The 12,909-nt window shown below is 34.9% G+C and overlaps 1 protein-coding gene across 6 annotated transcripts in view; it reads left to right on the top strand.

Moving 5' to 3' along the window:
• The window catches only part of Dcaf6 (DDB1 and CUL4 associated factor 6), a 97,345-nt gene that overhangs the window by 64,198 nt on the left and 20,238 nt on the right, over positions 1-12,909 (top strand). For all 6 annotated transcript variants that reach the window (XM_015491880.2, XM_048810076.1, XM_015491879.2 and 3 more), the window contains 4 exons: positions 2,270-2,387; positions 7,113-7,228; positions 8,089-8,175; positions 8,398-8,725. In XM_015491880.2, the coding sequence (XP_015347366.1) occupies positions 2,270-2,387; positions 7,113-7,228; positions 8,089-8,175; positions 8,398-8,725 (649 nt within the window). The remainder of the gene's footprint in view (positions 1-2,269; positions 2,388-7,112; positions 7,229-8,088; positions 8,176-8,397; positions 8,726-12,909) is intronic.

Raw genomic sequence — 12,909 nt, 5'->3', positions numbered from 1 at the left:
ATTCCTATGGTCCTAGCTTGTGAATATCTGTAGCTGTCTCTCTTTAATTTTTCTCAAAAGGAAGATTTTGAAAGAGCATTTAAATTTCACAGAACTGGGGCTGGGGATGTGGCTCAAGCGGTGGCGCGCTCGCCTGGCATGCGTGCGGCCCGGGTTCGATCCTCAGCACCACATACAAACAAAGATGTTGTGTCCGCCGAGAATTAAAAAAATAGATATTAAAAAAAAAATTCTCTCTCTCTCTCTCTCTCTCTCTCTCTCCCACTCTTTCTTAAAAAATAAATAAATAAATAAATTTCACAGAACTTCTTGTGTATAATCAAGGTAGGCCTCAGAAATTCAGTCTTGCCTTCTTTCCTGAGCTTGCTTTTGTTTCCCATTCCTTCTTCACCCTTAAAGGAAAAACAGATAGCAAAACACTTTATGAGATACTGTGAGAGAAAACGGAAGAACTAGCCCCAACAGTGCTTCTCATTTCCTTGATCATCCAAATCTTTGTCTGTCCCTGCCAATGCCGGGAGCCTAAAGACCATAGCGACTGGCAGGAAAGGGACAAAAGTTGCAGCTAATTGAAGAAGGGGGATAAACTGTGAGGACAAATGGCTAGTGAGAGGTGAATTTTTTGAAGATGATGAAGATGAGGAGCGATGTTTTTAAAGTATAATTCTTAATCATTTTATCTAAGCTAAAAGTCCATTCATTCATTTATTTTACCGTTTGGTAAAATAACCTCAAACACTGAATGTAATACCAAATCTTTGACAGTTGTAATGAGCTCTTTTTAGCAGCTTTTGATAATCAGAATAAAGTTACAACAAAAATTATACAGAAAGTTATTTACCATTTGGGATGCCAACTCTGTGATTCACAGTATTTTCAGATCAGAATTGATTTCATAGGACAGAGTTTTTCACGAGTTAGAAGTTAAGACATTGGTACTGTCAATTTAACTGCTCATTTCTTGGGAGTCAAGAGATGACTTCTACTACAGTTCTGTATTTGAAGTCTTATTAATTGTCTTTTATATGATAAAAGCTAAAGCAGAGGTTCTGCTGCCACATCTTTAAGAGGAATGAAAAGCGTTATGTCCTTCATTGTAATATAAAGTGGAACTAGCAATCAAAATGCCTGAGCAGGCCTTTGAGTATAGCTTAGCTTAGTGATAGAGAGCTTGCCTAGTGTGCATGAGACCCTGAGTTCAATCCCCAGCACTGCAAAAAACAAAAACCTTAAGCAATTGGGTTTTATCAAGTTGTAATTGCTTTCATTTTTTTCCACCAAAAAAAAGCAGCTTATGTTTAGTAATGTTACATTAGTCCTGTGTTCAATATAAGAAACTAATCATGATATTAGAAGTTTTTCTTTCTGCAGCAGCTAGTGAAAGTGTCATATATTTGACTGTATATTCATTTTATTCCCTGTGTACTTTAATGTTTCACCAAGATCGCAGGCATCATAAAGTGAAAATTTTCTAAAGTGCTATCTTTATGTTTGAATATTTATATCCTCCTTTGAAGGAGCTTTGGAACAGTATATATCAATTTCTGTAGAGTTGATTTTATTTGTCATTTAATAAGACTTTATATAAATGAACCATATGTGTATATATATATGGACATATATGTAAGTATTTATATGTATAGATATCCCTATAATTCTTAAGGTGATTTTGCTTTCCATAATTAAGAAACAAATTCCTTGTAAGATTAGTCAAGAATAGAAGATGAAGTATACCAAAATGTGTAATATTATTACAAAGTTTTAGAAAATATTCAAGCATAATAAACACCCCCTCTATGGAGTGTAGGCCATGATCTCTCACTGGAGGATAGATCTGAATTTGAGAGAGCAGGAAATTCAGTAGCATATAATTACAGCAGAATTCGTGCAGAGCCCTGGCCTCTTGTGTCTTGGTGTTCCTGAAGGAGCCCACATGAGTTAGTCTCGATGCTCCAACAACTAAAGAATAATAACCATGAGCTTTCTGTTAAATGAAGGTGCCAGTTGATAATGTATGTCACTGCATATTAATATTCTGTTTCCATAACAATTAAATATGGTTCTCAGTGTATTTGATTTCCCTCTGAATCAAGAGGAGTCATTCAGTGCTAGAATTTGATGCAGGGCTACCTGACATTTCAAGTGAGAATTATAACAGACCTGAGAATTACGACAAGGACAGTCTAATTTAAATTTTATAAATTTTAGGAAATGTCATATTTTTACTGGTTTCAAAGACATTTTCAAATGTTTTAAACACAATTTTCAGATAACAGTAATGAAAAGCTGAGCCCCAAACCAGGGACAGGTGAACCAGTTTTAAGTTTGCACTACAGCACAGAAGGAACAACTACAAGCACAATAAAACTGAACTTTACAGATGAATGGTAAGTTAATCTTTTTGTGAAGATGTTCTTAGCCATTTTGTAGGATTGTGTGAGATGTGCATTTTTAGCTTTTTATCATCTTTATGTTTTGATTTGCTATAATGTGTTGGTTCTCAAACTATCAGTGTGCTTCACAATTCCGTGGAGAGCTTGTTAAAACAGATTGATGGACCCCACTTCAACTATGTTTGGCGTGTGATCTGAGAAGTTACATTTCTAGGAATTTTCCAGATGATGTTGATGTTGCTTATCCTGACATATTTCTTCTGATAGAAAATATAATATTAATAACCTTCAAATTATTAGTGTAAAAATGTGGAATCTTGGTTCTATGTACAAATATGCATTTATGTAGGACTTTTGTTGTTTCACAACATAATTTTAATTATACCGAATATATCTATTCTCCCCTGCTTTTGTCTTATATTAAATATTCCCATTTTACTAGTCTTCATAAATATTATCTTACTAGTTCATCAGATAGATATGGTGTGAATGACTTAAGCATTTTCCTTTCATTGGGCTGTAATTCTGTCGTCTGTCATCCCCTAGTCCCCGCCACCACTACCACCGTGTACCAGGGACTGAACCCCTGCGGGTGCTTTGCCACTGAGCTGTATCTCCAATCCTTGTTATTTTTGAGGCAGGGTCTCTCTTAAGTTGTTGAGAATGGCCTCTAACTCGACATCCTCATGTCTCGGCTTCCCAAGTTGCTGGGATTACAGGTGTGAGCCACCACATCTGACATAAATACTTTACTTATCTTGATAAATAAACCTGAAGGCAGGAAAAGTTATTTATCCATAAGTGAACTGTATCTAGAGAAAAGGTATTGCCAGATTATTTTCAGAAGGGCCCTCTCATTGCATTGTTATCAGCAGCATATGAATGAATGCATTTGATGGTCTCCAGGCCAGTGTTCACAGTAGTCATTTATCTTTTAACTTGTGTATTTGACTTTAAAATAATTTTAATTGTTATTTAATTTATCACTAATAAGGTTGAACTTTGTGTTTATTTAATGGTTGTATAGGTTCTCTTTAATGACATCTGATAATATACATTGCTCTGATTCTTACATTTAAAAAAATCATGTAAGCTTCTTATATTCTTTGTCAGTGCCTACTGGCTTGTTTGATGAGATATTTACATTTTTTATTTAAATTTATTAATATGAATATATTAATGTCAATTGAGATCAACAGTGTATTATTTCTTGATGTATGATCGTGTATTGATATAATTTCATAATTATATCAATTTATAAACTATATTTTATTTGAAATTAACATTTTATTATGTATTATAATATCACATGCTATTAATATAAAATATCTTATGTACTAACACTACTTAGTAGTTATTTATTGACATATAACTATATATTGATACATGATAATATTTGTTTTATTCCATTCACTGTTTATATTCGTTTATGTGTATATTAAAATCTTTCATTAAGTAGGGTTTGAAGTATTATTGAATACCTAATATTCCAGGGACAATTCTAGACACTGGAAATGGATCAGTGAAAAAAATAGATAAGAGAATCTTTGCTATGCCAGAGCTTACATTCTAGGTGAAAGAAACAGTGAACATAGTGATAAAGTGTTCTGTGTAGAGTATTAGGGGGTCCTGAGCACCATGAGAGAAAGTGGAACAGGTAGAGGTGATCAGGAGACCAGGGGAGGGGTCGGCATCATGGAGGTTGTAACACTGGGCAAACCCTTGAACAGAGGGCCATTTGTGTGTGCAGGGCTTTCCCTACATGCATTCTAGGCAGAAAACCAGTGAGACAGAAGCAGACCTGTGTGCATGGATCTTTAAGAGACCAGTGTAGCTGAAGAGGAGTGACCAACGGGAGAGAGGTAGCAGGGAAGGCCAACCAGCAAGGAGAAGGTATCTAGAAGAATTGAAGAAGGGGCTGGGGATGTGGCTCAAGCGGTAGCGCGCTCGCCTGGCTTGCGTGCGGCCCGGGTTCGATCCTCAGCACCACATACAAACAAAGATGTTGTGTCCACCGAAAACTAAAAACTAAAAAAAAAAAAAAAGAATTGAAGATGTTTTGATTTCTGCACTGAGGGTTTGCCATAGGTACAAGTCAGAAGAACCATTCAAAGGCAATGACAAGCTGGGTGCTGTGGCGCACGCCTGTAATCCCAGAGGCTCAGGAGGCTGAAGAGGAGGATCACAAGTTCAAGGCCAGCCTTAGTAAAAAGCAAGGTGCTAAGCAACTCAGTGAGACCCTGTCTCCAAATAAAATACAAAATAGGGCTGGGGATGTGGCTCAGTGGTTGAGAGCCCCTGAGTTCAATTCCCTGTGCCAAGAAAAGTGAGGAAAGGAAGGGGGGGAGGTAGTGAAAAGTGCCTGGGGTCTAGGCAGGTGTTAAAGGTGCAGTCATTGGGTTTCTTCATGAGCCCTGACTTTTGATCTTAACATTTTAAAATCATATCTGTGGCCCTTTACTTTGCCTTGTCTTTTCTTATGTTTCTGTACAAAACAGACTGACTTCTTATAAAAACATTGTTTTAGGAAAAGTCATAATTCCATTCTTTTTTTTTTTTTTCAAAAGGGCCCTCGAAAGTATGCAGTCTTATTTTTTTTTTAATCCAATATGGTGTCTTGCTTTCATTTTAGTTTCTTTGGTGACAAATGAAGTAGTAGGACATACAACTTGGACTCTGGTTTAACAAGCTGTGGAACCGCTCTTATCAGTCTTCTTACCTAGAAATGAGCATGTTTTGCTAGAAATGAGTAGGCTTACAAAATAATCCTACTTCAAAGGTTTATTTTGAAGATTTGTTATTGACTTATGATGTCTATTTATTATAGAATTGAGGATATAACTTGTTTTATGTTGCAAATATTTTTCCCAGTTTGGTGTTCCTTTTCTACTTTACTTAGGGTGGTTTTGCTTTCTGATTTCTACCTATGAGCTCATGCTTAGAAAAGCTTTGTCTTTCCTAAAATTAAGGAGAAATTTTCTTTTTATTTTCCTCTTTTTTTATGGTTTTATATTAAAAACTATATACTTATGGAATTTATTTTCCTATAAAATACAATATAGAGCTATAGCATTAGTTGTTCTGCACGACTGTTTCTTTGTCCCAGTATCATTTATTAAACAGTTTTTTTCTCTGTGATCTAAAATGCCATGTTAACTATGCTAAATGTATTTATTTGGATAGTGTGTCTTTTCTATGAATATCTATATTCCTACACCGGAACCATAATATTTTAATTATTATGACTTATACACTAAGCATTTTATTCATACCTATACCACAGCTTTCTCTGTGGGAAAAAGAAACATGTAGTGGCTTATCTTTACCTCAATGGCTGCCTATTTCCTACTGGTTAAAAAGAAATGCAAAAATAAACAAATCAGCATAAAAAATTTCATCTGTAGTGATCCTATTAAGATGACACTTGCAACACTGGTACATAGCTCTCTTTGACATTTTTCTCTGCATATATACTCATGTAGGTATATATTCTTATTTGAAATAATACCAAGTTATACATGTATGCTTTTTAAAAATATCAAATTTACTTCTGCAATTAGTCTAAAAGGGTTGTTATAGAATCTTGGCAAAAATTCATAATAATTTTCATTGTTTATTGGGTCACTGCTGTTCATCTATAATTAACATTTTAAGTTATTGTCTCTCTTAAGCTTACTTCTTCATATTTATTCTGAATTTAGAGAATTATTACATTTTTATGAATTCAATTTTAATCTGTCATGTTATAATACATTATATTCTTTCCGACTCAATTCCTCCTTACGCATTTCCCGAAACTTGTCACAGAATACTCATTGAAAATTGCTCATTTAAATTAGTTTAGTACTCTCTTGTGGCCAGAATACTAATAGCACCACAGCTATAATCAGGTGGGTTTTAAAACTAAAACAGAAACCATCACCTCTTTTGATAAAATCATAATGCTCAGTCTTCTGCTGTATTTGATTTTTTGTTGTTTTTGTTGTGTTATTCTGTTTTGTTTTTGTTTGGGGTACCAGGGATTGAACCCAGAAGTACTTAACCACTGAGCCACATCCCTAGCCCATTTTATATTTAGAGACAGGGTCTTGCCAAGTTGTGTAGGGCCTTGCTAAGTTGATGGGGCCGGCTTTGAACTTGAGATCCTCCTGTTTTAGCCTTCTGAGCCACTGAGATTATAGGCATGTGCCACCACACCTGGCTGCTGTCATATTTGAACAACAAACCAGAACTGGAAGGGATCAATGGGGGAGCATTTCAGAGACCAAAGAAATGAACAGCCTTCCATTCAAGTATTAATATAAAAATAGTCTGAACCACAGTCTAAAAGGGCATATGATCAAAATCTATAAAACCATTAAAAATTGAAGTCTGGTGACTAGCTGTAGACAAAGAGAGAGTCAAATATAATTCACTTAAAATTTCATAGCGACCAGGGCTAGAGGGGTGTAGCTTAGATGCCCTGGATTTATACCCTGATGTGCGCATGCACACAGATGTGTAGAAATGCATACTAGATCATAGAAGCATCAAAACAGCGAACAGGTGTTCCTCATTTTAAAATCTTCTTTATACTGAAAGTATGTTAGATTAATCTTTTGTTTTTAATTTCTATTCTGAATTTTCTGCTATACTTCTCTAGTTGTAAAACAAAAAGCATCCTTAAAGTTCACTTTTATTAACTTTGTGGTGGAACCATTTGTCTTCTTTTGGTGGTAGGAGCAGTATAGCCTCAAGTTCTAGAGGAAATGGGAGCCATTGCAAATCTGAAGGTCAGGAGGGATCCTTGGGTCCGCAGAGCTCAATGCAGGCACCAGAAGGAGATAGTGAAACAAGTAAGGGGTTTTTTTGTTTTGTCTTTATGAATCCCCAGTGTTGGATGTCCACCTGTTTTTTCTGTTCCCTCCAGTGCTACACTTTTGTTTCTTATGTTTAACAAGTTATTCTTAACCTACTGTAGCCCAGCTATTACATTGATAAGTAGCAAATACAAAAGGGGGGGACCTTAGGCCATCAGGACGGGAAGGCATAGTGAAGCGCACAGTCCCACGTGGAGATACCAGGACTAGGATGAGTGGTCATTTTGATGTGAGTGTGTGAGATTTAAGTGTTAATTTGAACTGTGCGTTTCATATGTGGCAGTGAAATCCATAGTATGTCTTGATTGTTAAACAGTGTAGATGGTTTATAGAGGGAAAACAGAAGCAGTCAAGCCTAAACAAAGTGTGAATGATGCCCATGAAATGCCATTTAGGGAACTTTTTAGAACCCTTTCCTAGTAGAATATTGTTACACAAACATTAGTTAAGTTTTAGTGTCCAGCACAGAGACTAGAACACTGAAGATATTCAGTAAATGCTTGATAAATGAAGTTACAAATGAATTATGTTTTTAGGTTAGAAAAAGCAAGAACAAGTTATATCAGCAGTGAGGGGTAATCTAAAGCAGATATTATGCATATAGAACTCAACAAAGCTCAGGGCCTGGACTTTGGGAAGAGGAAGTGGGCCCATCTACCCTTGATTGCATTTGTACAGTTCTGTGCACAAATATATATTTGCATTGTACTGGGGTAAAGTTTTGTCTAAATGTCAAAGGTTTCTATGACACTTCATCTATAGGGAAGCTGGAGTATTAAGTTGGTATTTATTTTTCAAAAAAATTAAGATTTAATAATGATTTGATTTATTTCCAGAAGCCTCTGAAGAAGTATCAGAGAATATGCCAGAATATGAGGAAGGTACATCTGCAGAAAACCCAGTTCAGAGCTGTGTAGATATAGGTACGTTTTCTTGCTCCCTCTATATAATTGCTTCTTATGGGGAAATGAACAAACTTAATCTGTGTTAGTCCTCCACAGTTAGAGACCACCTCTAAATGGGTGTGTTGTACAGCTTTCCTCGTTGAGGAATGAAATTTCATATTTATTTTGTCAGCAACTAAGTTAGGTTAAGTGATGTTGTCCATATCGCTAACTGTTAGGTGCTACTTTATTTTCTGTCAGCACAATTAGATAACTTCACAGCTGAGCCATTGGATTCCAGCTCAGGAGAAAGGAATGATCTCAGTCTTGATAGCCCTTGTGGGGTTCCAGAAGAATCTACTTTGTCTGAAAAAGACAAGGAACTGGAAACTGTAGATCAGAACAGGAGTGAGAGTGCTGCCATTGAAACTAATACCAGTCCTGAGCCCCAGTCCCAAACAGAAACCATCGGTCCTCTGGCTCATGAGGAAACATCAGCCAGGGACTCTGCACTCCAGGACACAGATGACAGTGATGATGACCCAGTGCTGATACCAGGTGCAAGGTATCGAACGGGACCTGGTGATAGGTGAGTAAAGTTTTAATTAGCTTAAGCTGTAAAAAGCACATTTCACAGGGGTTTGTTGAAAAGTCACATAAGAGAGATGATGTTTTTCATCCCTTCCTTAAGGGTTTCTTGTAGTATAACCCACAGTAAATTATTTTCATAGCATATTCTTTGAACACATTGCATTAAGAGAGAAATAAAAAATCATCTTTGCTCTGTGCCTCTGTACAGAGCAGCTTACTCCTTGGTTTGCAGATGAAGAGAAAGGAATGTTGACATTGACCAAAAGGTTGTTCTTAAAGCTAAGTTATATTTAGTTGTCAGATTGCCTTATAGGTACTCTGACCTCTATCTGTTTTGTTTTTGTTTTATGTTAATTTTTTCTGCTTTCCTGCTGGCTCTGACTTTTTAATAAGCTTAATGACTTGATTTAGAAAATGAAAAATTACAGTAAGTAACAAATATTGTAGCAACAATAAAAAATTGAATTGCTGATACGTTCATATTATTTTTTCATTTTTCAGTGTATGTGATCACAAGAACATATTTTATTTTTTAGGAGATAAAATAAATAATACATTCCATACTTGTAGAAAACTTACTATAATCAGTGATATCATGTCATTGTAAGTTCTGTCTTATTCCAGAAAATCCAGTTTATTCTTAAAATCCTAGTTTACACAGGAGTGAGGTTCTGTTCAGACCATTTCACATATTTATATTCAGCTGACATTTTAGTAAGAATTAAAAATCAGTCAGTCATAGGACCTGGCTCACACTGAAAACACTAAATGATGGCTGTATTAAATAACCCCAAGATATTTATTCTCTGTGGCCATGTAGACTTAAAAAACAATGACAGTGAGCAGCAGCTCCAAGAGAGAAAAACTGACAGATGACAGGTAAAAACCCTGAGCAGCATGACCTTCGGGGTCAATGGAAACCCCTTTCTCTAATTGGAAAGGATATGCCCTTCCTTGATCATCTTTGGGAAATGTTTACTTTGCCATGAGACTGTTTTCAAATGCACAACAAGTGCATTTCTGCTTTGGATCAAACATCTTCTCTTTTCCTACCACCCATTTAGTCCTTAGCATTCTTAATATATTGTTTTATTTTTTTAATATTTGTTTATTTTTTTAATTGTAGATGGACACAATACCTTTATTTTATTCATTTTTATGTGGTGCTGAGGATCAAACTCAGGGCCTCACATGTGCTAGGCAAGTGTTCTACCGCTGAGCCACTACCCCAGCCCCCTTAATATATATTTTAGATGAGTAAAAGTTACTTCTTTTTCTTTCCATACCCACAGCAGAGTCCCTTACAATGTCATCACCTCATAATATATGCAGATAGTTAACAAACACAGTACAATTTGAAAATCAAGATGATGGTTTCCACACCCTGAGTGAAAAACTGTGTTCTATAATTAATTAAGCTTATTCACTTATAGTCTTCTATGTATGTAAGTTATGTTTTTAATTTAAAATTTTTTCTTCTGTATTCATAAAAACAAAATTTTAGTGTCCAGTTTCTAATTATGTGTACCATATCACTTTCTGTGTTCATTTATTTAAAGAATTAATGTTTTTTTAATGGCTATTAGACACTTGCAGAAAATTGTAATTATTTAGCATCTTCTGTTCAGGCTAAGTAACACCTTTTTATGCTAAGCTGAGGAAAGTGAGGTGCTAAAAGGAGTTTTGTATATCCTTGACGTAAGGAAAATTTTCTTTTTAAACCCAATAATATGACATCAATGAGAAAGGAGGGTTTGAGGGAATAAGAATCCTAGAGAATCCAGAAACTATAATATCTTTCTATAGAGATTATCATTTACTTACCATTTTCATAATACTTAGATGATTTATATGTTTTAGGGATTTTCTTAGGGTTTGGATCTGCCACAGTTGGCACCTGATAGCTTCATTAACCCAGGAAACCCAGGTTCTAAACTAGACTAGCAGGATCTTCCAAAGTTGGTAATTATGGACATCAGCCTAGAACTGTGACCCCATTTTATGCATAAACTCTCATGGTTAAATCCAGATTTAAAAACACCCTAGGTTCACATTGGTTTCCTTACCTTTTTAAAAATTAAATGTTATTTATATTCTGTATGCTCAGTTTGGATGTTAACCTTAGTTTGCCCTGTATATTATTTTGTTTTGTTTTACAGGTCACAGTAATAAACTTACTGAATAGTAAAAGAATAATAAAATTCTTACCCCTCAAGATACTTAGTAATTATTGAAGAAATATACAAGCTATTTAAAACATGGAAAACAAATTTAATAAATATATGAAATTAAGTAAAAATAGTATTTATGTATATAAATACACACAAACACATATATTGCAGTGATACTAGCATGATTAGAGTACTCATTTCATAATTACATAAGTTGTTCCTTTGAGATTTGCATTATTCTTTTCTCTTTCAAGAATTTACAAATGGTGAGAATTTTCCTTTTTTTTTTTCTTGTAGTTTCTAACCTCCTTAGCACCATCTTGACTTAATTTGAATTACCTATAAGAAGTATGCTTTTAATATTTCTGCACTTTTAAAAGAGTGCTTTATCCTTGAGACTACTGCCAGTTTGTTACTTCTAAATTTAAAGAGATAAATAAGTTGACTTTTATTCTGAAGAAAGAAAGTCTTAAGAGATAATTTTGTTTCTTAAGAACTTGAGAATTATTATTTATCAGCTTGTAATTTAGGCATGTGATAAGATGAGTTTTTGTATCTGAAGAGGCTAAGAATCCTGAAGTGCTGCCATGAAAACGGGAACATTTGGCTCTTACAATTACACACGGATGAAATGACCCCCTAAACGTGTGCATATCGTAGAGGTCCCTCATTGCTGCCTTTTGAAAAGCCCAGTCCATATTAGTTTAGTTAGGGTACATTAGTTTAGTTGCTAGTCCCAAAAGTAAATATGGTAAAAGTGCATAGTTAATTAAACCTACACCTTAATTCATATGAACAACTCCATAATGGATCTCATAATTTATTGCCCCAATTTAATTTTTACTTCAATTTTATTTTTCCAAATGTAATTTTTAAAATGAAATTTAAAAGACATAGATAAGTTATTTTGGACATGTGTAATCTAAAAATATCACAGCAGTTCCTTGTATTGCAGAGTAATGATTTTTTTAAAAATTTGCATTCTTATAATTTGGTTAATTAGAAATGACCCAGGTTTTCACTTTTGGACTGAGATCAAGCATGAGAAGGATGTCTTAGAAAAAAAGGCCTTAACAACTAACATAGATATTTTTAAACGGAATGCTCTTCTGATTAACTGTAGCAAGTCTATATGAGTAACTGGGACCCTGTACAGCAGAGGTCAGCAGATTTTTTTCCTAAAAGACTAGATAATAAATATTTTAGGCTTTGCTGACCTAGAAGCAAAGTAGAGACTATTATGAGGTACTTATATAACATTTTAAATATAAGCATTTTAAGATGTAAAAACTGTTCTTAATCTAAAGGTCATTACAAAAACAGCTGGCTACAGTTTGCAGATCCCTCCTTACAGTCAGTCAGTCATATAGAGAGAAACCAAGCCATAAGTCTGTGGAAAATGCCTTTACTGGCAGAATTCCAAAGTTTAAGACAATGGACTATATAAATCACCACATATTTTGGTCCCTTAAACTTTGTCTAGGTCAAGAATATATTAAATATTAATATTAGATATTAAATGGAAAATGAATCTAAAAATGAAATAAATACATATATGCTTTGTAATCCTGGAATTAAAAAGCAGCACATGAGATTAGCACATGTGCCCCTTACTGCCTATGGGATGCATTCAGAAGGTCGAGTGTGTGCTCTTGGAGTGGCGGAAGAGATGCAGTTTTTAATGTCAGATCAACTGTGGAGCAGTCCTTGGAATGATGGCCTGGCTGGTAGCTCTTCTCTTGCTGAATTTAAGAGGAAAATGAAATTGATGTGCAAAACAAGCAAATGAAACTTCCTGAAGCAGTGCTCACTTGATGTTGAATAATTTTAGTTGTAGCCTCAGTTTAATTAAGAAGCTTTAACAATTTTCTCCCTAGAGATTAAAGATATTAATCCTGGGCTGAGGTTGTGACTCAGTGGTAGAACACTTGCCTAGCATGTATGAGACACTGGGTTCGATTCTCAGAACCACATATAAATTAATAAATAAGTAAAGGTCCATCAACAACTA

Source organism: Marmota marmota, unplaced genomic scaffold (assembly GCF_001458135.2).
Source record: "Marmota marmota marmota unplaced genomic scaffold, marMar, whole genome shotgun sequence".
Classification (NCBI taxonomy): domain Eukaryota; kingdom Metazoa; phylum Chordata; class Mammalia; order Rodentia; family Sciuridae; genus Marmota; species Marmota marmota.
Note: the sequence above shows the minus strand (reverse complement) of the source record. Positions and strands in the feature narration are given on the sequence as shown.